This window comes from Exserohilum turcica (genome assembly GCF_000359705.1).
Source record: "Exserohilum turcica Et28A unplaced genomic scaffold SETTUscaffold_15, whole genome shotgun sequence".
NCBI lineage: Eukaryota > Fungi > Ascomycota > Dothideomycetes > Pleosporales > Pleosporaceae > Exserohilum > Exserohilum turcicum.
Genome location: NW_007359970.1, coordinates 403775 through 430031, shown reverse-complemented (window position 1 = coordinate 430031; position 26257 = coordinate 403775). Strand labels below are relative to the sequence as shown.

The 26257-nt window shown below is 53.8% G+C and overlaps 11 protein-coding genes across 11 annotated transcripts; 6 read left to right on the top strand and 5 right to left on the bottom strand.

Annotated features, from left to right (window-relative positions):
• Window positions 1–130: 130 nt before the first annotated feature.
• On the top strand, window positions 131–3842 carry SETTUDRAFT_107546 (uncharacterized protein; the record flags this gene model as incomplete). The annotated part of the gene is made up of 3 exons (XM_008025693.1): window positions 131–283; window positions 378–586; window positions 659–3842. 3 exons carry the CDS (start codon window positions 131–133, stop codon window positions 3840–3842), a joined length of 3546 nt encoding a protein of 1181 aa, XP_008023884.1.
• A 355-nt stretch (window positions 3843–4197) lies between these two features.
• Window positions 4198–5905, bottom strand: SETTUDRAFT_176550 (uncharacterized protein; the record flags this gene model as incomplete). The annotated part of the gene is made up of 4 exons (XM_008025692.1): window positions 4198–4576; window positions 4667–5177; window positions 5303–5476; window positions 5751–5905. 4 exons carry the CDS (start codon window positions 5903–5905, stop codon window positions 4418–4420), a joined length of 999 nt encoding a protein of 332 aa, XP_008023883.1. The 3' UTR covers window positions 4198–4417.
• Window positions 5906–6015: 110 nt separating this feature from the next.
• On the top strand, window positions 6016–8049 carry SETTUDRAFT_168356 (uncharacterized protein; the record flags this gene model as incomplete). Its single annotated transcript, XM_008025691.1, has 3 exons — window positions 6016–6164; window positions 6219–6517; window positions 6564–8049. 3 exons carry the CDS (start codon window positions 6016–6018, stop codon window positions 7676–7678), a joined length of 1563 nt encoding a protein of 520 aa, XP_008023882.1. The 3' UTR covers window positions 7679–8049.
• Window positions 8050–8148: 99 nt separating this feature from the next.
• On the bottom strand, window positions 8149–9314 carry SETTUDRAFT_183906 (uncharacterized protein; the record flags this gene model as incomplete). The annotated part of the gene is made up of 1 exon (XM_008025690.1): window positions 8149–9314. The coding sequence occupies one exon, from the start codon at window positions 9312–9314 to the stop codon at window positions 8355–8357; it is 960 nt and encodes a 319-aa protein (XP_008023881.1). The 3' UTR covers window positions 8149–8354.
• A 371-nt stretch (window positions 9315–9685) lies between these two features.
• On the bottom strand, window positions 9686–11425 carry SETTUDRAFT_149057 (uncharacterized protein). Its single transcript, XM_008025689.1, has 2 exons — window positions 10805–11425; window positions 9686–10755 (listed from the first exon to the last, which is right to left on the bottom strand). The coding sequence occupies exons 1-2, from the start codon at window positions 11375–11377 to the stop codon at window positions 9925–9927; spliced, it is 1404 nt and encodes a 467-aa protein (XP_008023880.1). The 5' UTR covers window positions 11378–11425; the 3' UTR covers window positions 9686–9924.
• A 641-nt stretch (window positions 11426–12066) lies between these two features.
• Window positions 12067–12661, bottom strand: SETTUDRAFT_27275 (uncharacterized protein; the record flags this gene model as incomplete). Its single annotated transcript, XM_008025514.1, has 2 exons — window positions 12067–12374; window positions 12439–12661. 2 exons carry the CDS (start codon window positions 12659–12661, stop codon window positions 12067–12069), a joined length of 531 nt encoding a protein of 176 aa, XP_008023705.1.
• A 319-nt stretch (window positions 12662–12980) lies between these two features.
• On the top strand, window positions 12981–13580 carry SETTUDRAFT_107438 (uncharacterized protein; the record flags this gene model as incomplete). The annotated part of the gene is made up of 1 exon (XM_008025688.1): window positions 12981–13580. The coding sequence occupies one exon, from the start codon at window positions 12981–12983 to the stop codon at window positions 13578–13580; it is 600 nt and encodes a 199-aa protein (XP_008023879.1).
• A 163-nt stretch (window positions 13581–13743) lies between these two features.
• On the bottom strand, window positions 13744–14843 carry SETTUDRAFT_107471 (uncharacterized protein; the record flags this gene model as incomplete). The annotated part of the gene is made up of 5 exons (XM_008025687.1): window positions 13744–13969; window positions 14023–14156; window positions 14201–14331; window positions 14378–14509; window positions 14555–14843. The coding sequence occupies 5 exons, from the start codon at window positions 14841–14843 to the stop codon at window positions 13744–13746; spliced, it is 912 nt and encodes a 303-aa protein (XP_008023878.1).
• A 938-nt stretch (window positions 14844–15781) lies between these two features.
• SETTUDRAFT_27272 (uncharacterized protein) lies at window positions 15782–16706 on the top strand (the record flags this gene model as incomplete). The annotated part of the gene is made up of 2 exons (XM_008025513.1): window positions 15782–16455; window positions 16622–16706. 2 exons carry the CDS (start codon window positions 15782–15784, stop codon window positions 16704–16706), a joined length of 759 nt encoding a protein of 252 aa, XP_008023704.1.
• A 3723-nt stretch (window positions 16707–20429) lies between these two features.
• SETTUDRAFT_168354 (uncharacterized protein) lies at window positions 20430–20999 on the top strand. Its single transcript, XM_008025686.1, has one exon. It carries the CDS (start codon window positions 20593–20595, stop codon window positions 20767–20769), a length of 177 nt encoding a protein of 58 aa, XP_008023877.1. The 5' UTR covers window positions 20430–20592; the 3' UTR covers window positions 20770–20999.
• Window positions 21000–22469: 1470 nt separating this feature from the next.
• On the top strand, window positions 22470–25622 carry SETTUDRAFT_160349 (uncharacterized protein; the record flags this gene model as incomplete). The annotated part of the gene is made up of 1 exon (XM_008025685.1): window positions 22470–25622. One exon carries the CDS (start codon window positions 22470–22472, stop codon window positions 25620–25622), a length of 3153 nt encoding a protein of 1050 aa, XP_008023876.1.
• Between the last annotated feature and the right edge of the window lie 635 nt (window positions 25623–26257).

The following is a 26257-nucleotide window of genomic DNA, read 5'->3' as shown; positions in this document are numbered from 1 at the left end:
TAGAGGCGGCCATGGCTTTCGAAAGATCGCCCCCTCGCTCTCCATACCCCACCACCACAACCTCCTTCCCACCACACGCGTTAACGTTCAGAAATACTGATGACCACATCTGCTTAGCCTTTTAGTCGCAATGGACTGGGACAATCTGGAGCGGCAGGTGAGAGCTTTGCTTCCTGAGCAACCGCTGAAGGAGAACCGATGCTGGATCGGCATACTCAGTCACAAATGGTCCGTTCCAGACAAGCTCAGAGAATCCGACATCGGTTGGTTCGTTGGTAATCGGGTAAGTGAAAGACACGAATCCAAGAAAGAATACGAGTGCACAACACGTGTTAGGACTAAATTACTCTTTGTCACACTCACTAATGCCGTTCTAGACGAGCACAAGTCAGAAAATATTGGAAAGGTATCGAAAGCTTCATGGCCTTCAGGACATCCAGCTCTCCTTCAAGAATGCACTTGTCGGCAATGATGATCTTCTTGAGCATTTCCTCAAGCCAAATGACGATCTCATAGTGTTCATGGCTATAAATCCTGTGCAGGCCAGCGCACGGGTTGCGACATCTCCACTACCTGTTAGGGCACGGTCTCATACGCCAGGCAGCGAAGCGCAAGTTCGGGATAATGGCACAGCTCCTGCTACTGATACACGTGATAGCAGCAAAATCCATCCTGCTATGCCTTGCGTCTCCACTTCGTCCCCAGACAAGAGCAACCAAGAAGTCCTTGATATCCTTCATCGAAACATTCGGCACATCATCAAACTACAAAATCCCGATGTTCTTGAGGCTGGTGTAGCCCAAGCAGTACAAATTCTGAACAGCATCAAACGATGCATTTCCGATCAAGAAGTTACAAACGGAGAAGCAGCAGCTTGTTTGGAGAATATTGAACAAATCATTCCACAAGCTGAGCGAAAACGCATCGTCATTGGTGTAATAGGTAACACCGGTGCTGGCAAGAGCAGTGTTATCAATGCACTGCTTGAAGAAGAGCGTATCGTCCCAACAAACTGTATGAGAGCATGTACAGCGGTGGTCACCGAAATTTCATGGAATGATTGCACGGATGCATCATCTAAGTATCGCGCGGAAATCGAGTTCATCAGCGCTACTGATTGGGAGCGAGAGCTTACTACCCTCATGCAAGAATTCTTGTGTGAGAACGGCACCCTCTCACGAGACGCTCAGGATCCAAACTCCGATGCCGGAGTTGCATGGGCAAAGTTTCATGCGGTGTATCCACATGTAGCAAAGAATGCGTTGCATCAATGGGACATACCTACTCTCATGTCCATAAGGCCTGTAGCCAATGTTCTCGGGACTACAAAGACAATCTGCACAGCTCGATCAGGAAAGCTCTATGAGAAACTTGAAGAGTATGTCGACAGTAAAGAAAAGGTACCCTTGAAGGGCAAGGGAGGAGGCAAAAAAGGGTCACATCAGATGGAGTTCTGGCCCTTGGTCAAAGATGTCAAGATCTACACGAGGAGCTCAGCACTCTCAACTGGAGCTGTGATTGTAGATCTTCCGGGTATTCAGGATAGCAATGCCGCCAGAGCTGCCGTTGCAGAGAGCTACATTAAGCAATGCACGGGCTTGTGGATTGTCGCTCCGATCAATCGCGCTGTAGACGACAAAAACGCCAAAACTCTTCTTGGTGACTCATTTAAGCGCCAACTGAAGTATGACGGTGGTATTGCGAATGTCACGTTCATTTGCTCGAAAACAGATGACATTTCTGTCACAGAAGCGATCCACAGTCTTGGATTGGAGGAAGAGGCCGCAAATTTTGAACAGCAATACGATGCTTGCAATCAGAAACTCAAAGAAGTTAAAGACAAGATTCTGGACTTGAGAGAGTCACGGAAGGTTTACAAACTCGCCTACACGAATGCAAGTCAAGACATCGACACTTGGGAAGAACTTCAGGAGCAGTTCGACAAAGGAAGGCAGCCATATGCACCTCTCATTAAGACCAAAAAGCGCAAGGTCGACCTGAAGCAGCAACCACGGAAGAGCCTCCGCATCATTGAAGACGATTCTGACGACGACCTTTTCGACTGCAAAACTGAGAGATCAGAAAGTGAAAGTGAATTCCAATCCAAGGCCGAGCGAGTCAGATTGTCTGACTCGGATATCAAAGCTCGGCTCAAAGAGCTGAAAACGGTCAAAAAGAATGCCAGGGATGAAGTAATCAGGTCTGAAGAGGCTATTTTCGAGTTGAATAACCAGTTTGACAAATTGAAGGCTGAAGGAGACATGATGAGGGTGAAAGTGTGCCGTATGTGCATTGCAGAACGCAATGTCTATTCCAAGACTGCCATTCAGCAACATTTCGCCGCCGGCATCAAAGAGATGGATCAGCAGGACGCTGAACAGGATGAGGACAATTTCGACCCCGAAAAAGAGATTCGAGATTACGACCAGGTTGCTCAGTCCTTGCCTGTCTTCTGTGTCAGTAGCAGAGCGTACCAAAAGATTTGTGGACATATGAGAAAAGACGATCGCGTATCCGGCTTCACGAACGCAGACGATACGGGAATCCCACAGCTTCAGGCCCATTGCAGAAAGATCACAGAACCGGGGCGCATACAGACGAGTCGCAACTTTCTTCACGCTTTCTGTCAATTGTTGAACTCGTTCAAGTTGCTAACATCAGACAATAAAACTGGAGTGAAGGCGACCAGCCTTAGCAAAGAACAACGATCCAAACTTCTAGAACTAATGCTGGAGGGTCTGACAGCTGATACGATAGAGGCAGTCCATGCCTGCATCAAGGAAATTCGGTCAGAGCTGAAGCTTCATATTTTCGACAAATGTCCAAAACTCATTGCTGATGCTATCGAAGCGGCACCCGGTACAGCTTGCGCTTGGGGCCAGAAGGGTCCAGGTGGCCTTGTATGGTCCTCATACAAAGCCGTGATTTCTCGTTATGGTGTTTTCGAATCCTCTGCCGCAGGAAAGCGAGACTTCAACTCGGATCTCGTTGGTCCCATCATGAAGCGGCTTCCCACAGCCTGGGAGCGCACCTTCCAGATAAGTATCCCAAAGGCATTCGCCGGGTACATTCAGTCTTACAGTAAACTTCTTTGGGGACTCTATGAAGACACCACACAGTGTGTCGATGATATTGGCATTGTACCAGCGAATCTGTTCCTTTTGAAGAAACAAGTCGGCACCAACGAACAACTCTTACAAGGCTTTCACGCTTCTCTTATCAGTCAGATGAACGAGTTTCAGCGCGATGCTAGTCGCACACTCACACCTAGTATTGCGGAAGCCATGCATTCTGTGTACGTCGAATGCGCTGCTGAACGTGGTCAGGGAGCGTTTAAGCGAATGAAGGGTCGTATGGAGGCGGGAGTTGACAAGCTACGGCACACCATGTTTCACGGCGCGATGCAGAAACTCGAAAACGACCTTGATTACATGTGCAAAAAACTACAGAAGTCGATGAACGCCAAATCCAAAGACATCTCTGCAAGGTTGAAGGCCGATTACATGCATGCGCTTGGTGGGAAAGACGATGAACAGCCCACGGCCTCACAGCCCAAGAAAGAAGCCAATTTCAGAATGGTGATGCGTGACATCCTGGAAGGGGTAGATGCGCAGTTTGAGTCCATCGCCAATGGAGACATCAGCTTGTTCAAGGCAGCCGCACAGGCTGATATACACGACGAAGAGCTAGGTCACGAAGATGAGGAAAAGCATAGCAGCGCTTACGACTCGGCGCAAGGATCTGTCGACGAAGAGGCTAATGACAACAGCGATAAAGATGATACTGGATCCACTTCACGCAACCAGGCGTACGTCGAGGAGGGTACAGACAATGACGAGTAGGTCGGTATGCCCACACCAGCAGGCGGTGCTCAGATGAGCGAGAGAGCATGATTCTCTGAATACTCTACGGCGAAGACCATCATACGAGTTCACAACGATGCACGATACCCTCGGTCTTGTTTCACTTATTGCTTGTCTTCTATTCCATGAAATGTTTAGCTGCTCATACATCTTACGACTCGATTCGCAGAACTGGCTCACCTCAGGGAGCATTGCTTCGCAGACGCTGGATATGCTGGTCTTCTTCGACTAGATTATGTGGGAGGATATGCTGATCTTCTTGACTACATCATGTGGGGGCATATGCGGAAGCTCTTTGCGAGTTCGACCAGTTTGTGCAGGATGATGTGTGCATGTTTCTTATTCAGCTCTGTCCAATGTACAGTAAACGATAATGCAGTTTTCTACCAGAATAGCACAAAACATGAGTGGCGCGCGACGTGATGCGATGTACTGCAGAAGCATGGCAAACTCGCCTGCTCTTTTCGCCCAAGACAAGTGCGCTCCAGAGCGAACAAATGCCAACAAACCAAGACCACAAACGCCATATGACGCCACATGTCGTATCCATGCATCTAATCATCCCACTCCTCGTCTAGGTTGTCTATCAGCCTGTCCTCGTCCTCGTTTCGCCGTCCCCTCCGCGCATTGTCCTGGCCCAGCGATACGCGGCTGTAGCCCCGGCGGGAGGGCATGAAGCGGGCGCAGGAAGAGGTGAGGATGACGAACATGTCCTTTGTAACGTCAGCACTCCAAGGCGCTTGAGGACTTCTACATCAGACGGCGATGCCACCGCGCCTCCGGAAACATCTGAACAGACTCACCGTAAAGAAGCGCCAGATGCCTGCCCACATGGCATAGTTGGGCAGCTGGCGCCATCCGCGCTGGTGCATGACGGTGCGCTGGTAGACACATCCACCCGCAAAATAGACCAGCACCGCAATCGTCACCATTACGCCGAAGACTCCCCCGGGACTCAGCGCCTGGGCCTCCTGGTGCACGCCGCCGCACGCAAAAGGTGAGCGGCCTTCGAAAAAGTACGCGCATTCGTCCACCGCGGCGACGAAGGATATGGATGTTTTGGCCAGCGGATCCGAGTCGCAGAGCAGCGAGATGACGGTCGTCTTGCGGCGCTCGGGTTCCTTCTTTTTCTTGTCCTTGTCCTTGTCTCCCTTGCCCTTGTCGTCGTCATCGCCGTCGATGATCTCGCGGGTGTCGAGCGAGACGGGGGCGAGCGCGCGCTTGGACTTTGAGGACGAGGAGGGGCAAAGCGACCCGCCCGTGTAGTTGAGAATGAGTTTGCGACCACGGAAAATGGGCTCTGAGCTCTCGAGGCTGTTTGGCGTGAATTGTCAGCATTGCGCGTCGAGATGTGCTTTTGCCTGCGGGCGCATATCACATGGCAGATGCCCTTGATAGCCCCTCCGTCCTTGTCCACAGGAAACAGACTCAAGACTTACCCAATGGCCCATTGCTTGCTGCCCTTCTCGTAAAATGCGCTGACATTCTTCCACAGCGCCTTGTCGAGGTCCTGCACTTCGTCCAGCTCCTCTACGACGGGCCCACAGAAGTTGATGGTGAAGTTGGCGCCATAGTCATAGCCCCTCGCATGCCAGCTGCCCTCGTTTGACGCCCTCGGCGCTTGATTTCGCCATTGTTCAGATTTCAGCTTCGTCCTCCCGCTCTTTCAATCCCTGTAGATGTCGCGAACTAGCAAACGCGTGTGAAAAAGGGGCTTGTCGCGTTCCGTGCCACAACAACAATCCCAGAATTGTCTGTTGGTTATCAACGCGCCGCCTGGTGCAATGACGGCGAGGGGCACAGTAAATTAAATAGTCGAGTCGGGAGCTGCTCACATCAGACGATGTTGAAGGGAGTCGGAAGCGTCCCAACCGGAATGACGCGCACATGGCAGTCTTGGCAGGGCTAGCCGGATGGGGATGCAGCCGCTGCGGGCCAGTATCACGACATGGGGCAATGGGGCGCGCGGCTCCGGAAGCCAACGTGTTGCGAAGGCAGAGAGTCGCTGCATTGCCGCCATCATCCCGTATCATTTGTCCCATTGCGCTGTGCGCAGACCATCACCCGCCATGATACACGTGCTCTACTCTCTCCTGCTCGTGGCAGCGTCGCTGTCGTTTGCGGCGGCCGCCTCGGACAAGCCACTCAAGCCATGTACCGTCATCTCGCCCACTACCGAGCGCTTCTTCGACCTGAATCCCATGCGGCGCCTGCCGCCCTCGGACACGGACGGCAAAAAGAACAGCAAGAAGGAGGGCGGAAGCCCGTCGAGCAGCCTCATGGCTACGAGTTTCTAGGACCGTAAGTAACATCTGCTTGTGAAGCCTGGCCATCTCACGCTAACCCAACCATCAGTCCAGGAGCCTTTGTCATCTCCTTTGGTCTCCCACTGTTGGTCTACGTCTTCACGTTTCTATGCAACGACATCTCTGGATGCCCCGCACCTGTGCTCCTCCACCCCCACAGCTTCAGCCTGGACCAGCTGAAGAAGGAGGTCGGATGGACCGGTTTCTCTGGGTTGCTCAACACCAAGGCTTTCCTCGGTACGCTGAGCTACTATTTCCTGAGCTTGGCCTTGTACCGTTTCCTCCCCGGTGAGGAGCACGAGGGCGTTGAACTCCGGTCTGGCGGAAGGCTCAAGTACAGGTTCAATGGTAAGTTCTGTGCGCATAAGCATGTCACGTGGCTAATGCACAGCAGCCTTTTACTCTGCCCTCTTCATCATGTCCCTTCTCGCCGCCGGCACCATCTCTCAAGGCGCGGAATTCCCTGTCTGGACTTTTATTCTCGAAAACCACGTCGGTATTCTCACCAGCAACATTCTCATCTCGTACCTCCTGGCCATTTACGTGTATGTTGCTTCGTTTAGCGTCAAGCACCCCAAGGACCCCTCCATGCGGGAGCTTGCAGCTGGCGGCCACACCGGTAACATGCTGTATGACTGGTTCATTGGACGCGAACTGAACCCGCGCATCACCCTGCCCATCTTTGGCGAAGTAGACATCAAGGCCTGGTGCGAACTTCGCCCCGGAATGCTCGGATGGATCATCATGGACCTTGCTTTCATTGTGCAGCAGTACCGCAACTTTGGCCGTGTCACCGACTCGATTATCCTCATCACCGTCGCACAGGCCGTCTACACCTTTGATGCCTTATACATGGAGCCCGCCATCCTCACTACCATTGATATTATTGCCGATGGTTTCGGCATGATGCTTTCTTTTGGCGACCTTGTCTGGGTTCCCTTCACCTACTCTCTCCAAACCCGCTATCTATCCGTCTACCCGGTCGAGCTCGGTTTGGCTGGTGTAGCTGGTGTGTTGGCCGTGCAGGGTATTGGCTACTACATGTTCCGCGCTGTCAACAACGAGAAGAACCGCTTCAGGACGAACCCCGAAGATCCTCGCGTCAAGCACCTCAAGTACATTGAGACCGAGGCTGGTTCCAAGCTCCTGGTGAGTGGCTGGTGGGGCATGGCCCGTCACATCAACTATCTTGGTGATTGGATCATGAGCTGGTCCTACGTCCTGCCCACCGCCATGTCCGGATACATGATCAAGAACGCCGCCCAAGACCCCATCACTGCCACCCAGACCGACGCCTACTTCTTCAAGGGCAGCTACGGAAAGTACGCTGCGCCTGGCGAGGCCAAGGGCTGGGGCATGATCTTCACCTACTTCTTCATGGTCTACTTTGCCATCCTGCTCATCCACCGCGAGCGCCGCGACGAGGAAAAGTGCAGGAAGAAGTACGGAAAGGACTGGGACCGCTACGTGGAGCTGGTTCCCTGGAGAATCGTCCCTGGCATCTACTAAAGGATCCACGAACCCCCAGGATGTAGCGCTACCCCACGACGCGGTTGAAGACGCACATCCTATTCCACCACCCATTATTTTCAAAAACTTATCTATTCTTAATGCTGCGGCGGACATTGGCGAGATGAAATGCTACCTTTCTGGCCTGGTTTTGAATCCACCCGAGGTTGAAGACATGCATCCATGTAACAATTCGAAAAATGGAAGGGGGGAAAGAGGACCGAAAAGAGAGAGGGATGGAATGCTACCGCAAGGCCCGGTTGAAGACATACATGCCCCGTGTAAGACGTAAGATGCAAAAAGAGGCGTTGAACGTGCGATGCTATCGCCACCATGCGATTGAAGACGTGCACGTGTTTGGACTGGAAGGAGAAAAACGAGCAAAGAAAAGAAAAAAAAGGGAATGTAGCGCTATTGCTTTTTTGCTAAGCAATCGAAGACGAACATGCCTTGTTCACATAATCTCTAGTCCCGATTTTCTCGCATTCGCATATATATGTATGCAGTTGCAGTTGCAGTTGTATGCCAACAAGCATAAACAGGTGACGTGAAGCAACAAGATATCACACATTACGCACTTTGATATCGTGAACAGTGATAGCTGAGCTGGACCCGCAGCACCCTTGAAGAATCTACAGAAAACAAAGCCCTCCCTCCATGCATGAAACCCATATATCTACCTCACAGCCCCACCCTTCCTATACGTCGCACTCCTCTCGTCCCACCCGTCTTCTCCCGCCCGCCGACTCGCACTATGATACTGATGCCGTTTTCTCGGTCCCGCATTGTTCGCTCCACCAGCATTACTCGTGTTGTCGTCGGACCCCCGCGCCTTTTCCTGCGCATACTTCCTGCCGCCATAGCCGCCGAGGACCAAGCCGGCGGCGGTCCCGAGCCCAGGGAATAGCACGTCGCCGATGAGGGTGCCGGCGCCGGCGCCCAGGAAGGTGTCGCGCGTCTTGTCGTGGTTGGGCTTGTCGTAGGAGCGGGATTTGCGTGGTTTGTGGCGGCGCGATGAGGATTCACGGTCGCGGTCGCGGTCACGGTCACGGTCGCTGGGGGACGACGAGTCGTATGTGCGGTCGTGGGGCCGCGAGTGGCTGCGGTGTGGGCGGTGCGGAGAGCTGTGGTGGTGGTGATGGCAGTGGTGGTGATGGTGATGGCGACTTTGGCGGCGAGGACGCGAGTAGTCGTCCGAGTCCGAGCCAGAGTCAGAGCACGAGGAGGCGGCGGGGATGGAGCCCAGATTGGTGCTGTGTTCGGATTCTTGGTCTGCAAAGCGGACGCGTGCGGGCTGCGAGTGGCTTCTATGATGCTGGGGTGGTACGCCTAGGTAGCCGCTTTGTTGGCGGTGCGGTTGCGGCATCGGTGTTGGATTGGGGTAGTAGCCTGCTGGTGGCGATTGAGGGTAGGGCGCTGCCATTGCTTGTGGATGGGGTGGTTTCTCTGGGTATTGTTGGTAAGGCGGGTAGCCGTAAGGTTGTTGTGATGGCGGTAGTGGTGATTGCGAATGAGCAGAGTACGATGGAGGCGGCGTATTCGTGTAAGGAGATTTCGAGTGATATGGGTTCGGCGGCTGGCTGGCGTGAAGTTCATGGACGCCTTGGGTGCCCATGTAGTAGTCGTGAGCTGCCATCTCTTTTCGTATCGTGCCAGTACTCTAGATTCTGTGGTTTCACTCGATGCTGTAGTGAAGGAATGTTTAGTCGCCACAGTGGGCATAACAAATGAACGGGAAAAGGCAATACAGGTCAAGTCTTGGAAGACCTTGGCTAAAAGATATGGACCAAGCAAAGCCCATAGGTCTCGTGCATCTGTCACAAGTCCATGATTAGTACGCCGGTTCTACGTCATTCTGATCCAGGGATCTGCTATGAATTTGCTTAGTAGTCATAGCATATTCGGAGAAGTCGGCCAGCCTCTCAGTGCGAGACTGGCGAGTTCCGATGATCAATGGAGAAATCCGGATGTTTTTCTGCTGCAGGCAAAAGACGTTTTGTTGACATGGCGAATCCCATAGACACGATTTGATTCAATAAACAAGTCCCATAGGTATGTGATTACGTACTGATGCTAATACTGTAAACCCCGTGTGTGCAAACTGAGGGATCTTTGAGGCTGTCATGGCGATAACGTCAGAAGCAAGTCCCGGCTCGGCCGAACGCCAAGAAATACGCAGGGCTCGCCGTCTCCAATCAGCGTCGTCGACAATGCTGCTGCGCAAAGAACAAAAGCTGGGCAGCATATCAGGATTTTGGCGCCACACCGGCTGTGACCAATGGTATGCCTGCCGAGGCTTCTGCGTCTTTAGCCTCGTCCTTGTAGTCCTTGGTCACGGGGACACCCTCGAATTTCTTAACTTGTTTGCCTTCCTGCCACGTGACGATGCCCGCTATACCCGATGCAATACAGGCCAGGGCGACAAACAGTCCCGTGGCCCATGATGGCCTGTTGATACGGTTGTAATGCCACATGTAGAAGCACAGGAGGACCTGAAGCAGCGTGTTCAAGACGTTGAACCAGACGACAAGATCCATGGTCCAGCTCCTGGTTGGCGGGGCACGGATGGCTGTTGGGGGCGGGTCCGGGATGGCTGTGACAGGGATGGGTACTGCAGGGTTTTTGGGATCGACGACGGTCGCGTCGGCATCATCTGGTAATTCATCGGAGCCAGGAAGTCGAAACCACCCTCGATGTATGCCCGCCAGCCGTCGAATGCCCGTTACTCTGCGCTTTGGACCGCTAATTCGCCACCATCCCCACCAGTATAGATCGCGAAACCGCCATGGCGCCAGACCGAAACCTGTAACGCAGAAGAGGGCGTTGAGGATTTGCGAATCAATCTCTATCCACTTTCGGCGTGGTGAGTTGATGTCATTGCAGTCGGGCTTGCACATGGCGGGCGCGGCGTTGCAGAGAAGGAGGAACAACATGCCGCCCCATGCGACAACATTGAGGCCGTATAATGTGATGAAGAAGCCCAAAGGGGTCAGGAACCACTTCCAGAAGCTCCTGAGGCCGATAGCAAAGGCCTGTGTCCACGGGAGTTTGGGGGGCGGGACGTAGCCGTTCGCATACTGACTATCGTTAGGACAATCACGACAAAGATTCACAGGGTTGACGTACATGTCCTGAAGATGTCCTCTTGGGGGTGTGTGGCCTGTCATGATGGATGGGCTCTGCTGCTTTTTCACCGCTTTGCTTCGGCTGCATGCCAGCCGCAGTGCTGTCATGCTGGCCGTCGTGCTGTGCTTCGTGATGCGCATCTTCTTCGGCCACGGCAGGGAAAGTTTCGCTGGCGAGTATGTTAATCGACGAAGTCTTGCGAGCCGCACCACGCGGGCGGTCCGTCTGCTCAGACGACGCTGTTGTTGTTGCAGCCGTAGAGCGCGACGCGCGAGAACCTGCTCGGCTACGCTGGGCATGCTCGTTCCAGCCATCGGATCCAAAAGAGCCAGTCCTGATGTCTTTAAGAGAGGGGGCCTTGGCTACGGCGTGACCCGTGGCTGCCCACATTCCCGGTGGCGGGCTCGCCTCCATCAGTCGTCCAGTCGCGGTGCGCAATCTATTCGACATGGCTGAGGCGCTGGTAGAGCTTCGCTTGCGGGTGGCAGGAGTCGATGCGTCTTCATTGTCGATGTCGTCGGGCTGTGGAAACGGCACGGGCGTGGGAACATTGCTGTAGTTGGAAGAGACCATTGTCGATGGGAACAGAGGCAGGTCGGCCAGGACGTGCGTGTATTTTGGTGGCAGTATTGGTTATGGCGCACAGCTCAATGGATGGGCCAAGGTACAATGGCGCGGTGCCTTGGCGATATCCTTGCTTTTGTTGGGCCGTTGCTCGGGGCCGGAATGCCTGGAGCAGAGCAAAAACTGGCGCAAAGAATGGCGTGAGAGTTTAGGACAAGCAACATGGCAGTGGAGGGTTAGGCTGATGTTGCGTGCGTGGACGTGATAGGGAGATGTGCAGGAGGCGGGCTAGACTGCCACTGCTGCGGTAGCGGCTTGCTTGTGCGAACCCCAGACCCACCTGGGCTGCGTTGTTGTTGCTTGCGCCACACGCCAAGGCGGTGCAAGTAGCCACTTCGCCACAATGCCACGACCACGACGCACGGGTGCCACGCTTTTGCTGTTGCATATCTACACGTCCCCATGCTGCTACCGCCATGGCCGGCGCTGAAACGTCAACGTCGTGAAATCGTATTCTGCGCTATATATTCATACTGGTATATACTGGCATCGTGCCGAGTGAAAAGACTAACAGGGCGCTCCCGCTGGAATGTCGGTCCGCCGGCAGCCAATCTATGCCAGAGCAGCCAGACGGACACGATGCACCCCCACCACATGAACCCTGAACCGCCCAACCCCGGGCTTATCATGATGCGTGCTCAGAGCAGGGCAAGGGCGCCAGCAACAACGGCCACAAGCGACATGCCCGGGGCCTTTGCATCGAGCGCCGCCGCGCTGCTCGTCACCTGCGGCGTTCCAGAGCGCGTCGGGGACCCTGTGCTCCTCAGGCCGCCCGAGGGCGTGCTGGGCGTGGGAGTCTGCGAGGCGCCAGAAGAGAGGGCAGTCTCACCTGCGGGGATGGACATGGCGCCTGTGACGGTCGACAGAAAAGAGTCGGTGATGACTGACACGACCGACTCGGACACGGGCGGCGGCAGGGGAAGGCCCATTGAGCCGCTAACGGAGCCTGTCCAGCTTAGTGCATGCTCTTCTGATAGGCGTGGGTGCTGTGGATGGGGACGCATACGTACATGAAGACGGGCACGGCGGCATCAGGCAGGCCTCGTAGCAGGCCCACGGGTCTTCGGCGGGCATGGACGTCTGGATGGTGAAGATGTCGACGCTGGACGGCGTAGGGCTGACAAAGGGCGAGGTTGCGACGACGACGGTGGTGGTGTCGCCCTGGGCCACGGCCGCGCTAGCCAGAAGCAGCAAGGCGGGGGCCGAGTGGGCGATGGATGCTCGTGCTCGCATGGTGATGATGGCGCTGGCGATGGCGATGGCGATGGCGATGGCGACGATGACAATGGTTGTGCAGACGAGAGTCGCGAATGCAATGCGGCCGCCGTGGTCTCGAGGAGCTGAGCAAAAGACACTGCCCGCCCGTCCGCCCGCCAGCTATAAGGTCGGTGTGCTGCCTGGGCTGGCGGGCGCGGGCGCGCCTGAGTGGTGGGGGAGACGACCAGAAATCTTCGCTCCTTCCGCAACCGCGTAGCTTCCCTTCACTCCAGCCCCGACGACCGCCTCGCACCGCCAATCGCCCCCGCCGCCGCCTCTGCGCCCAGCCGCCATCATGACGACGACTGCAGTCCCAGCCCAGGTGAAACATGCCTTCTGCCCGGCCCCGCTGCAGCTATACGTATCAGCGCCCTCCACGCCAGACGCGGCCTCTATCCACCTTCCCAATGAGATGACCCTCGCCCGCCAGATCCTGCACAACCTCGAGCACCAGCACCACTGGTCCGCCCTGTGCATTCACACGCACTCGCCCCTCACCCGCGACCCTCTGCCCCGGCCCCTCGTCTCCGGCCTGCCTCCCCAGCGCCTCTATGTCCAACCGGACGAGCAGGTCGAGCTGCTGAAAAAGGCCGACCGCGACCGCAAGGCCCAAGCTGCTGCCGGCACTGCTGCCTTGGACGTCAAGCCTGACCCCGAGCGCGAATGGATCCTGCCCACCAGGCTGAAGGAGCAGTGGACGTTGCGCCGTCTGGCCGGCGTGTTTGATGCCATCAGCCTGCTTCCCCCGCCTGCACAGGAGCCAGCGACCGACAGCGACGCCCCGGCCAGCCCCTGGCGGACGACCAAGCGCGTTGTGCTGGCGACAGTCGACACCGACAGCACTGTAGTATACTACATAGTGCACGATGGCGTAGTCAAGCCCCGACAGAACTGAGCGTCTGCGATCCGGACTCGCTCGCTCTACCCCGCCTCTCCATTGTCGCGCGGCCATTGCGCCGCTGTCCAAACACGCCGTGTGTAACCGTTTGGATATAGACAGATATCTATTGCTCAGCTACTGTCCGTCTGCCTGACATGCGCCAGCGCCCACCGTTGCTTCATGGAAGCTCACCCAGAACCGCGTCCCCCGCCTTGGGCATCTCATAGAACCGGGCCATGTCCACCTCCGTTTCTGGCGGCAGCTGATGCGCCTCTGCCCATCTCCGTACAGCATCATAGTCACGACACCGATGCTCCGTATTGAAATCAACAAACGGCATAGGATCTGGCTCGCTGTCGGGCTGCCACCATACCTGGCCCAGAACACCCACATCCGGGTTGCACCTGCGACGAAACTCGTTAGCCACCGTACGAGGGTTGAATAGCCCAAGACCCACATGAGGACCTGTCTGATGGTATCCAGGCAGTGCGTAGCATGCACCCGGACAATGTACTCGCTGTTCACGAATGCACCTTGCTTCTGTGCCAAGTAGTAGTCATAGTTCCAATGCAACGTCTTGCGAAGGAGATCCTTGTACAATTAGCATCGATTCAGAGCCAGCCTCTACCACTTACCAGACAATGCAGGTGATGCAAGCCCTCGACATTTGCTGGGAAACCACCGCCGTACTCTTGGCTAACCTTGACCTGGTCGTGACGCAGTCCTGTTCGTTCGGCTTCGGCTTCGGGTATTACCACACTTCGGTCTAGGGGAAATCAGCTCGAGTTGTATGCTATACCAACTGCACTCACAATTGATACCAAGCGCGTCCCATGCCGCATCGACTTCTGGTCCAGCTGGCTGTCGATAGATGTTTTGATGCAAGAAGCTTCCGTTGAACAATTGCGTGTGCCAGTTTGGCTTCACATCTCTGACGACGGGTGCTATGCACGTCAGTCGTGATGCTCAAATTCTCCATTCGTACTTACAGTATTGCGAGACATGATGAATGCAGAAATCATCAGGATTGGCTATCAGTGTCGCCTTGTTCACCTTGGAGGTTATCCACAACGTCGCGCCCACATATACAATGGTGCACAGAACAAGCGTTCTCACCGCAATCCGAACATCACGGCTTGAACGATCAGGGGGGCCAGGCTTAAGAGGGAGTGACGCTGACGAAGAAGAGCCTGGCAGCAGGGCCTCGCTGTCCTGGTTCTCAGAATCCCGTCGAGGTAGGCGATTGTGGTTGAGGCGGCTGCTGAACATGTTCGGCATGATTAAAGAGCATGGAATTGCTCCAAAGGCGAGTTAAAGATCAAGAAGCAAGTTGCCCTTCACAGCGGCGGCTCAGAGCCAAGGGGGTTCAAATGATTTCAGTCGCTCACTGTTTCCTGTCTGTACCCGAGTACAACCGATTGTACCAATGAATTCGTCTTACATTGCCAGCCGTGTAGGACAGGTGGTCACACCATGATAGCTGTCAAAGACATCAAACACGTTGATAAGCAGATACAAAGCGGCTTGATCACCCGGCAAGTGTTGTTTGGTATGAAGCAGTTGCACTCGCGCTAATGATACGAAAGGCACCTTGGACATGGCCCACGCTAGTGACATGATATGGCGCTACTGAACAACATGCATACATGTACCCAGCACTACAATAAGCGCTTAAATTTATTGGTTTGCAGTGCCATGATCTGCACAAGAGACTTGCATCAGGTCAGGAACACTATTGTATCAAGTACATTGCTGTCTGAACTAGCTCTAGTAGTACCGCCCCACCATCTGGCTTCTTTGTGGCAACAGCACATAGTTCACTCGCTCAGACGCACATGGTCGTACCAACCACGAAGTTCGCAAGACAGAACAGGATTTGAGTTTGCATACACACCAGGCACACCGCTCTGAGACTCTAGGTCGTGTTCTCTTAGAACCATGGGTCAGAGTGGCGATACAAGAACAGTTCTGAGCGACACGAGGTAACACGTACTGTATGTTCCCAAGTTTTGCTACATGTGATTCTTTGATCTGACTGCAGAATCAAGCAAACGCAGTACTGTGCTCAACGGGTGACACCAACGCAATGACTATTCTGTTGTTGGGTGAAGCATGTATACATAAGGGTGATTCCCAGCAGATACATGGACCATCTAGATATCTACCATCAGTATCTTTGAGCCACATCATTGCTTCCTCCTTCTGTACTTTGCACCATGCATTTCGCCCTCGTACTCGCAGGTCTCGCCGCCATTGCAGCGGCCGCTCCACTCGAAAAAGGCATCGACAGCCCGCTGAAGCGCTCGCCAGCCCAGCTCAAGGTCGAAAACTATGCAGACTACGGCATATACTACACCACGTACGGCACGTACTCTTCGGCCGAAGAAGCCAAAGCCACCATGATGGGTCTCGCCAAGCGCGGATACTCGTGCTACACATCCTACGACCCGTATCCGGCCGCCGTCGAGCCCGAAAAAGCGCAGACCATGCAGAAGCGCGGCTACGGAACCTACTCTCCCTACTGTGCGTACGGCGCCGCCGCCGAAGCCGAAGCCGCAAAAGTCGCTGCTGCAGCCGTCAAGCGCAACGACGACAACGCATACCCGACCTACGACCCTTACACCACATATGGCTGCTATCCCAAGGGCCTGGACGCCGACGCCGCGCAAGACGCGAAACGAGGCTACGCCTGCTACAAAACGTACAATCCGTATCCCGCGGCTGTCGACGCCGCCGCAGCTAACAAAGCTAAACGCCATGTCATGGCCCCGATGCTGGAAGCCAGTCACTCTGACGACGCAGATAGCAGTCAGAAGAGAGATGCAGATGACATGTCTGACGACAAGCATGTCGTGGACGCTGCTACAAACGTGAGATACGATCCGTACAAGTACGTTGTGTTTTTTTTTTCCTTTTCTAAATTCCTCTCCCAGTATATATCATGTATGTGTTATAGACACGGCAGTACTCGCCATTAGTAGTATATGTGTGTGTATGTGTGTGTGTGTGTGTGTGAAAGAAAAGATTCAGGGCTGACGATACAATGTGCAACACAGTACCTACGGAAATTACAGCCCGTATCCACGCGCCGTCGAAGCCGAAGCTGAGGCTTTGGGCTTGAAGAAACAGGAGTTGGAGTAATGCCTTGATTTTCTTTTCTTTTCTTTCCTTTCCTTGCCTTTCCCGCTTTTTTGTACTCGCGCTGTGCAGTGCAGTTCAGTGCAGTGGAGTGCAGCGTGGTGGTGCTACTTGTGTGCGGATAGAAGAGGATAAAGGCAAGGAAGGAAATGAAAGAAACAAAGAAGGTATGAAGGGAGGAAGGAAGGACGTGAATCAGACTGGAGATTTACCGAGTCTTTGTGTTTGAAAATGGAATGATATCGTGTGGTTACTGTACACCCCCTCTGAACTCTTGCTTGTTTTTTTTTCGATAAAAAATGCCACTCCTTTTCTCTTCTTTTTTTAAACTCTCCGCTTTTCCTTTCTTGCTTGTGCGCTTCTCTTGTCCGTGTGGTCCATGGACTCGAATGGGCTGAGTGCTGCAGTGCGAGGATGAGATGGGAACGATGGGAGTGGAAAGAAGTAGAAGAATATGCATGTCACTCTTTGAGTTGTGGATTTGGTGCACTTGATTGGACTTGGCTTGTTTTGCTGTTTGTCTGTTTTTCTCTCTCTTTCTGTATATATATATATATATATGTGTGTGCATGTATATATAACTATATATATATATATATGTGTGTGTGTGTAAGAGATAAACCAAAAGTATCCAACCCAGTAAAATGTTGCTTACTTACTTACCGAATATACCTGCTTACATATTTATCTACGAGATTCACAGCCGCCGCCGCCGCTAGTCTTCCTTTATCCAGCACACAGAAAATACGACCAAAACCTAAACTTAGAAATAGAAACAGAGCTCTATATTAATACGAGACCTTGGCTCCCTCCCCCTCTCTATGTGACCATATTATCCCATATCTTCCCCCCCTCCCCCCTCCTTTTCTTTTGTCACATCCCAAACATCAAACATTCTAAACGAATGTTGCAGCATCACACACTCATCTTCCCCCCAACAACGAGGACAAGCCACCCAGCACACATCTCACTCCTTTAATCTAACCCGCCTTCATATATATATATATATATATATATATAACATCCATGTGCTCCCATACATACTACGCGTACAAATAAGTCTGTTTTGCAGTGACTAAATATACCCGCAGCCAAGGTCCCCGTCTGACACGGACTATTTGCAGGGATACTTTGAGGGGGAAGGGGGGGTTAGGGTTAGGGTTAGACGAGTGTGTGTGTGTGGGGGGGGGAGGTGAATAACAAGGGTAATCCCTATCTTTTTGTTTTTTGAATCTGAATCTGAATCTGGGAAACGGGTGTAATAATAGCATTGCGTGGTGTGTTATAGCGAAATGTTTGTTTTTTCTGAATGTGCTTACATGGAAGGGCATTTGTCATGTTGGAGTTTGGAGTGTATGCTGGGATTGTTGTGTAGTCGATTGTTTGATCGTTTGTTTGTGGGATAGTGCGGGCAGTGAGTTTTTATACACACGAGCGCAACTAGGGGATTGCTTTTCTTTTTTGGCTTTTTGGGTAGGACTCAGGTGCATGGGGAGATATGGAGCTTGTGTAGTACAGATTGACTATTAATATGTGCAGACAAGGGATGTAGCGCTCTTGTCTATCCCCGCATATTGTACATGCTGCTTGTATATACATACAGTACACGTGCAGTTACAACAAGTGCGCTTGTAACGTGTAGCCGTTTCTTCTAGCCACCATGTTTCCTCTCCGCCCTCCCATACATTGCAGCCCGCATTTTTCCAACTCAGCGCCGAAAAATGCAAGCGTGTAGAGATTGTCGCATTTTCGGGGTCGGATAAATAACATTCATGGCGCTAGCGGTTAGCACCCCCCTGACTGTATTTGCAATCCGTGTCAGTCCATACACCTTTCACAGACGCATGCGCAGTGCAGGAAACGGGTAAAAAAAAGACAGGAGAAAAGAAGCAGGAGAAAAAGGGCGACTTACACAGCACTGAATGGCCGTGGATCCTGCGTTACAGGTGAGGTAACACGTGGGCGGGTTGTGATTGGACGGACAATCAAGAGTGTGTGAAAACCTTGTAGTAGCCCGGACACGTGATGCAGAATCCATATACGAGTACACTGGCGGGCTGTAGTGCGAGTGCGAGCACGGCGACAAGTACGGTGGAAGGCTTCTTCATGGTGAGAATGTAATGGCGAGTGTGCGATAGTGCGAGAAAAGGGGGCAAGGGGGGTATGTTGGGTGGTGTGTGGATTGGAGATGCAGAGAAGAAGAAGGACAGGAGAGAGAAAAAGAGACGGGGCATAATAACGAGAAGAAGGAGAAGATGTCTCACTATAAGGTTGTGTAGCTCATTAACGGATTGTCAGTGGCGCTGTGACGCGGTATAAGCACAGTAAGCAGTTTATTTAGTCAAGCAGAGCAAGAAGGGCTTGATTTCGGTGATGTGCCGCGGGCAGAACGAAACTTTCTCGCACTGGCGCTGGTATCTTGGCTTGTTGTGTGTGTGTGTGTGTGTGTGTGTGTGTGTGGATATGAGTACGTAGAAACAATGTATAAGGGGATCAGGAAAAAAAAAGAACAGCTACAAGGAGATATTTAGTGATGAGTGAGATGGTGTCTGTGTTATAGTATCGGCATGGGTGTTGCTAGTAGTTAGGAGAAGTGGCGATCCGAAGACGTCTAATTCATGTAGCTAAACGTGCACTAAGGAGAACTAACTGCTGCTTCCTTGTCCACGATAAATGCACCTACATATTAAAGCGTCATTATACAGAAAGACTTATACACTACTCGCATCATGAGCTACCGGATAAGACACAACAGTCCGAGAAACTGTGAGATGCAGGCCAATATTCCAGGGACCGTACATGGGGCCAATAATCTACGTACGTAGGATTGATTTACATTGTACATTTTCCATCCATGACTCGAGCTCAAGTTGCGGTACTACGTAGTTGTACAGGCCGAGAATACCATGTAGTCCCGACACTAGCCGAGAGATAGTCTTAAAGTATACACTATTTTAGCGTTTTCGCTCTACACATGTCCAATCAGAGGGAGTGGGATTGGCTAATTGTTCTACGACAGGCATTACTCGAATCAAGATAGGCTGGCAAATGACCAAGGATATGGGTGTCAAACCACCTCACGTGACGCTCGATCTACAGGGTAGTCGGCCCGCATGTTACACCATTTGGGCCTATATAACAGTCGCTATTGTTTTGGATGATTTGCATAATGTTGATGATCATAAAAGATAAGATAAGATACTATGGTGACCGCTTTGGGAGTTTACTGTGTATACTTGGCAGTGGTTGTGTTGCGTGTCCAAGCATGGCGCTAGGGGATACAAGATACCCTGTCCGAAATTAAGCACTGCAGACGTAAGCGCTAGAGATAGGGATATACATAGGGGTCGGCCTGGATCTTGTTCTGTTATCTGAACACAGTTGCTGCTTCAGATGAAAGAAGCGAGGCTGTAGAACATGGCCTCGAATCATGCCCTGAGTATGTTGAGATAGGCGAAGAATTGACCAGGCAAGGCTGCGACATGTGCCCAAGCCGTAGACCCAGGGTAGTCCCAACCAGACATGGACGCACACCGGATGGTGCTACTAGCCAAAACAACGCCTTGCTAGTGCTTATGCTCATCTGGGTCGGTGTGGCTGTGAGAACAAGTCAAAGAGATGGTATTTGAGATTGGGTGCCCTGTAATGAATCACAGGCCGGGAGGTTGTAAGGGAAAAAGGGTTGGTGTGGCGCTTTGGTGCAGCACTGACGCTGAGGTGGTTTGGGGTAACCTCGGCTATCACGTGATGTGCTAGCGTCGAGGATCGTCAGTGTTAGCGTCGACATACGAGAGGCTGTATCACGTGATGGGACTAGCCACTCGACCCGCAGATCACCACGTGTCTGGCGCGTGCATGTTTCCGGAATGTCTGGCCTGGCGGATTGGAAATGCTGCCAACTGGTGTCGCCGAGGAGAAGCAGTTGGGCTTGGGCGACATCACGCCACCAAAGGCCATGGAGTGTGACGGCGGCCCAAAGGGTGCAGTTTGTCGTGCCCGCCTTTGGCTCTGCGACAATGGGCCTGACGCGGCAAGCAGGCGGCGAGGAAGCATGCAGTCGAAATGAGGGAGCGAACAGCAGTTTGGCAGATTGCAAGGCAAAACATGGCGTGGCACAACGGGCGCCAGCTGTCGAATCGGAAAAAAAGAGCCGGTCGACTATATTACTTGTTCGTGTTTGGGCGCAGGCTCGCGTGGGTTTTGATGAGATTTGAGCAGGGAGTGGGTGGGTGGAGGGCGGAGGCGGCGGAGGCGGCGGGCTGCCCCGCAAACACGTCCTCAGCACCAGCGTGTCCGTGTCAGCGCGATGAGAGAGGGTCCCGCCCGTTCACTGATAAGAGGCCGGCCGAAGCGGACGAAGAAGGGCGAAGCAGGAAAAGAAAGAGGAGCACATGCATGTATATATGGCAGCACGGCCGTGTATAGCAGTCGGAGGGGGCTCTAGCGGCGGCCGGGAAGGACGGGTGTGGATGACGCTGCGATGGGCCTGCGATGTTGGACCCGCCTCGTGACAGGCCGTGGCGGGTTGCAACAGCAGCAGCAGCAGCAGCAGTGGCAGCAGGAGTACTGGACAGTAGTAGTGGTAGGCTAATGGGGGCGAGTAATGGCATGGCCCAAGGGTGGGTGGTGATCGGCGAGGCGGCGCAGGTGCAGGTGCAGGTTGCAGGCGCAGGCACAGGGGGGGGGCGCGGGTGAGGGCGAGGGCTGAGGGCGAGGGTGAGGGTGAGGGTGAGGGTGAGCGAGAGAGGCAGAGAGGGAGAGAGAGGCGGCAGGGTTGCTTGGTGAGGGCTGAGTAATCAGCGCCGGGCCCATGTGGGGAAGCCCACGCCCACGCCCACGCCCACGCCCACGCCCACGCCCGCAGCAACCGGCCGCCCGCTGCCCTTCTGGTGGCTTTTTTTTCCTTTTGCCTCTGCAGTCTGCGCGCTTCCTTCGGCCAAGACGCGGCCAGACAAGCACAAGCGCCCGCAGCCCGCCCAACTACATGTAAGTGTAAGTAGTATTACTAGGGATGCGCTTGACCGGCCGCCCGTCTAATCGGACCTCGACAGGAAATGGCCTGTTTTTCCTCGCCAGCGCGTGCGCATCCTCATGGGCCACACGGGAGCGCATGGGGCCCCAATGCTGGCCGCGAGACGCTCCCACTCCCAGCGACAGCCACCCCCCCCCTGCGCCCTCAGCCTGCAATCGTCGCCGTGGGCATTACACGCGTCGCCGTCACGGCGGCCCTCAGTCGACTCGATCGGGCGCGCTGTCGCCTCGCTTCATGGCGGATCATGGCCTCCTCTGGCCGCTGACGTTGAGGCTGCTGGTCCCCACATGCACACAGCCTGCGCCGCCGCCTGGATATACAAGCTAGCGCCGCCCCCCCACTGGCCTGCGAGCACAGAGGGCTGCCATTCATATCCTGCTGCTGGTGGACAAGTCGGACCTCTCCCATTTCCATACACCACTACCGACTGCCACCACTACTCCACACGCACTGCATACATACCGCCTGCACCCCTACATACCCGCTGCACACACGCTCGCAGACGGCCGCCTCCCTCCGACGCTCCGACTCTCGCCTGCGATCGTGACCTCGACGCCACGACGCCCTGCTCGGGTCTGGCCTGCCACGGTGCTTTGGCCCCGACAATGTGCACGCCCTTGTGATCTGTTACCTTTCATGCTCGCCTCAAGTTTGGAACCCTAATGTAACATTGCCTCGGCATTGCGCCACACGCCCAAAGGGCACATCCCGCACGCTCTGTCGAGACGACCACCATGGCCGACAACACTGCCGCCGCCCATCAGCCCTTCGCCCACGACGACTCTCTCATGCTGTCCGACTACGGCCTGTCCGAATTTCGCGCCTCGCCAAACACGGGCGCTGCCAGCCCGGCCAACATGATGACCTCGCTGGCCGACTATGACATGCCCTTTGCCCACGCCCAGCACTTTGGCTCCGGCCTTGATGGCCTCCAGCCCAAAATTGAGCCTGGCTATCCCAACCACCGGGGCAGCGTCGGCAACATGAGCGAGGGCAGCAGTGTCCATCCCACCCGCATGAGCATCGCGGGCAGCCCTGGTCACGATGGCAACAACACCAGCCCCGAGAGCGCACATACCTTTGGCATGCTTTCCATGGGAGACGCAATGAATGACTCCTCGTCGCTCGCCGTGGGCGCCACAGACACCTCGACCACATCCAAACGCACAAAAGACGACGTGCAGGACCCGCCCCTCTGGAGCGAGATGAAGACAAAGGCCGGCAAGGAGAGAAAGAGGCTGCCGCTGGCCTGCATCGCCTGCCGCAGGAAAAAGATTCGCTGCTCTGGCGAAAAGCCCGCCTGCAAGCACTGCCTGCGGAGTAGGATACCCTGTGTTTACAAAGTCACAACAAGAAAGGCTGCCCCCAGGACCGACTACATGGCCATGTTGGACAAGAGGCTGCGGCGCATGGAAGATCGCGTCATCAAGCTGATACCCAAAGAAAGCTTACCCTCGGTTGCCAACGTGGGCAGATCAGTCGTTAAGCCCGCTATTGCCGGCGCCCCGCCCAAAACACCCACCAACAAAAAACGCCCCGCAGAAGAGGCCTTTGGCAACGAATTGGACGAGTGGTCAAAGGCAAAGGGTGCAGACCCGAATACCAGTGATTCCACAACCCTCCACAAGGAATCAGACGACACCAAACTCCTCTCAGAGGGCGCCGAGAGCCTGCCGCCAAAAGAGATCCAGGAGCACTTAGCCGAGGTCTACTTTGACTATGTCTACGGTCAAAGCTACCCCCTTCTTCACAAGCCCAGTTTCATGAGAAAGCTCGCCATGGGCAAGGTTCCGCCCGTACTAATCCTCGCAATGTGTGCCATTTCAGCCCGCTTCTCCAATCACCCCCAGCTACGCACCGAGCCATGTTTTCTGCGAGGCGATAACTGGGCCATACGCGCACGTGAAATTGCACTGAAACGATACGACGCCCCCAATATCACCATCCTCATTGTCTACCTATTACTCGGGCTGCACGAGTTTGGCACATGTCAGGGCGGACGCAGTTGGATGTTTGGCGGCATGGCCCAAAGAATGGCCTACGCACTGCAACTGCACAAGGAGAACGAATATGACCCGCTTGCCAGTGAAGCAGATAGGAAACCCCTCAGTGCTACAGACAGAGAAATACGGCGGCGGACCATGTGGTCCTGCTTCTTGATGGATCGATTCAACTCTTCTGGCTCCGACCGACCGCTTTTCGTACACGAACAATACATCGAAGTGCAATTACCAGTCAAGGAACACCTATACATCCATGAGATACATGCGCCAACAGAAAATCTAGAAGGTGGTGTGCCAAACCCTGTCCCGCCGGACAGTGGCCAACTGGCAAATCCCCACGAGAACATGGGCGTCTCGGCATACACCATCAGACTGGTCTGCACATGGGGCAAGGTAATCAAGTACATGAATCTAGGGGGCCGAGAACGCGAAACCGAGCCAATGTGGTCGCCCAACTCGACATTCCATGCCATCAAGAAAGAGGCAAAGGAATTCAAAGCGGCTTTGCCCGAGATGCTTGTGTACACGCCGGAAAACCTCAAGAGCCATGCCATTGGCAAAACCGCAAACTCGTTCCTCTACCTTCACATATTATGGCAGCAAATTATGCTCTTCATGCATCGCTTTGCATTGCCTTCTACCGCGGGAAGTAGACCACCCAAGGACATGCCACATGACTTTCTCACAGAATCAGCCCGCGCTGCCCTCGACGCCGCCAACCAAATCTCATTGCTCATTAACGAATCCATGGACCATAATGTTGTTGCCCCATTCGCCGGATACTCGGCCTTTTTCTCCTCTACTGTACATGTTCACGGCGTCTTTTCCAAAAACCCAAAGCTGGAGGCGCAGTCCAAAAAGCACTTGGCTTACAATGTCAAGTTTCTCACAAAGATGAAGAAGTACTGGGGCATGTTCCACTACATTGCAGAGAACTTGAAAGAACTGTATCGACAACATGCCGACGCGCAGGTCAAGGGTGCCTCCACCAGTGCTGATAAGAAGGGTGCCATCTTCCAGTATGGAGATTGGTTCGACAGATATCCGCACGGTGTCTCCAAAACAGACTATGAGGATGCGGCCGAGGCCAACCCTCGTGAGCCAGGCACCGATGCGGTTCTGGGCGACAAGAGCGACCTGCAGAGCGTCGAGGAATTCTTTGCCTCGTTGTCGCCGCCGTCAAAAACTGACCAGTCACGCAAGCAAGCCCGCAAAAACCGATCCAAGTCGGTTTCCAGAGCCGAGCTCGTATCGAGTCGAGCCGACGTGGCGCGATTGCAACGACACAATAGTCAATCGCAGCAAAGCTCGGCTGCGCACCTGCAGGCACAGCAGCACATGAATCAAGTCAACATGCCCTCTCAAGACGTCATTGAAGCCGCCCTCGCCGCGGGCTACGACCCCACCAGTCTCTTCACCTCACAACATCAATCATCGCCCCAGCAGTTCCTCGCAGACTTTGCATCACACCACCCATCTCTGCCCATTCTCAACACATCACCCAACATGATCCACCCTTCGCATGCCCACCAAATGGATCCCTCGGTCCACTCGGCCAACCTCTCACCTTTCCCTGATCTCGCCGCCGACTTTAACAACGCCTACTGGAACCTCGATGTTCTGGGCCTTGGCCCCACCAGCAACTTCTTTGACCCCATGAGCAGCTATTTTGTGCCCTTTAACGTGGATCCCCCACCACAGCACAATCTCGGTGACGACGGCGTCTTCGCCGGCCAGGGACCAGAAGCATATGGCTTTGCGCTTGGTGCGGGGACTCCCGTAGATCTCGATCTCATGCATGGTGGTATGGTGCGAAATTCGGGCAGTGTCAATGGCGGAAGACCTGTTATGGGTAGGCGGGGTACAGGGACAGGCTTGGATTGATTTGATTGATTGATTGACTGAGATTTCGTTCGGTGAAAATTAACCCTCTTGTATCTTCATCTTCATATTCTTCATTTTCCCAAGTGTATTGTATTTCGTGTTTTTTTTGTTTGCACGCGTCTTTCGTTCCGCTGCGAAGACGTGAGTTTTTTTTTCTTTTTTTTTCTGTATAGCGATAGCGAGTGCGAAGAGGGGGTGAGTGAACCTTTATAGATACCAATGAACGATTACAGTGTCGAATTCTCCAAGTACGTAGGGCACTTTATCATCTTATCTTGGTTTAATTCTACTTTTATCGTTCGTTTTGCCTATCTTTCTTGTTGGCTGCGTTCCAAGCGCTGGTGGGCGCCCCCCCCCTCTGATGTGGTGGGGTTGTCCTTTTCCTACTTTTTGGGGGAATATGTGGGGCTTTGGGGCAGGGAGGCGGGGTGGATGTAAAGAGGAAAAAATCATATAGTAGCGGTGTATGTACATGTACTAGTTATATGTTATATATAACGTGGTTCATAAGCGAGCGGACACCCCAAGCGAGCGGACACCTCCCCACCAGCGCGTCAACTTCAACACGTTATCACAGCCTTTTATCACAGTCAATAAACTATTGCAATATACTAAATTAATTATCAGAATCGCTT

Coding starts and splice junctions, on each gene's coding strand:
- SETTUDRAFT_168354 (XM_008025686.1), top strand. CDS start 20,593: ATGCTGCCAACTGGTGTCGCCGAGGAGAAGCAGTTGGGCTTGGGCGAC.
- SETTUDRAFT_149057 (XM_008025689.1), bottom strand. CDS start 11,377: ATGGTCTCTTCCAACTACAGCAATGTTCCCACGCCCGTGCCGTTTCCA. Junction 10,756..10,804: donor AGAGGACATCTTCAGGACAT/GTACGTCAACCC, acceptor AACGATAGTCAG/TATGCGAACGGCTACGTCCC.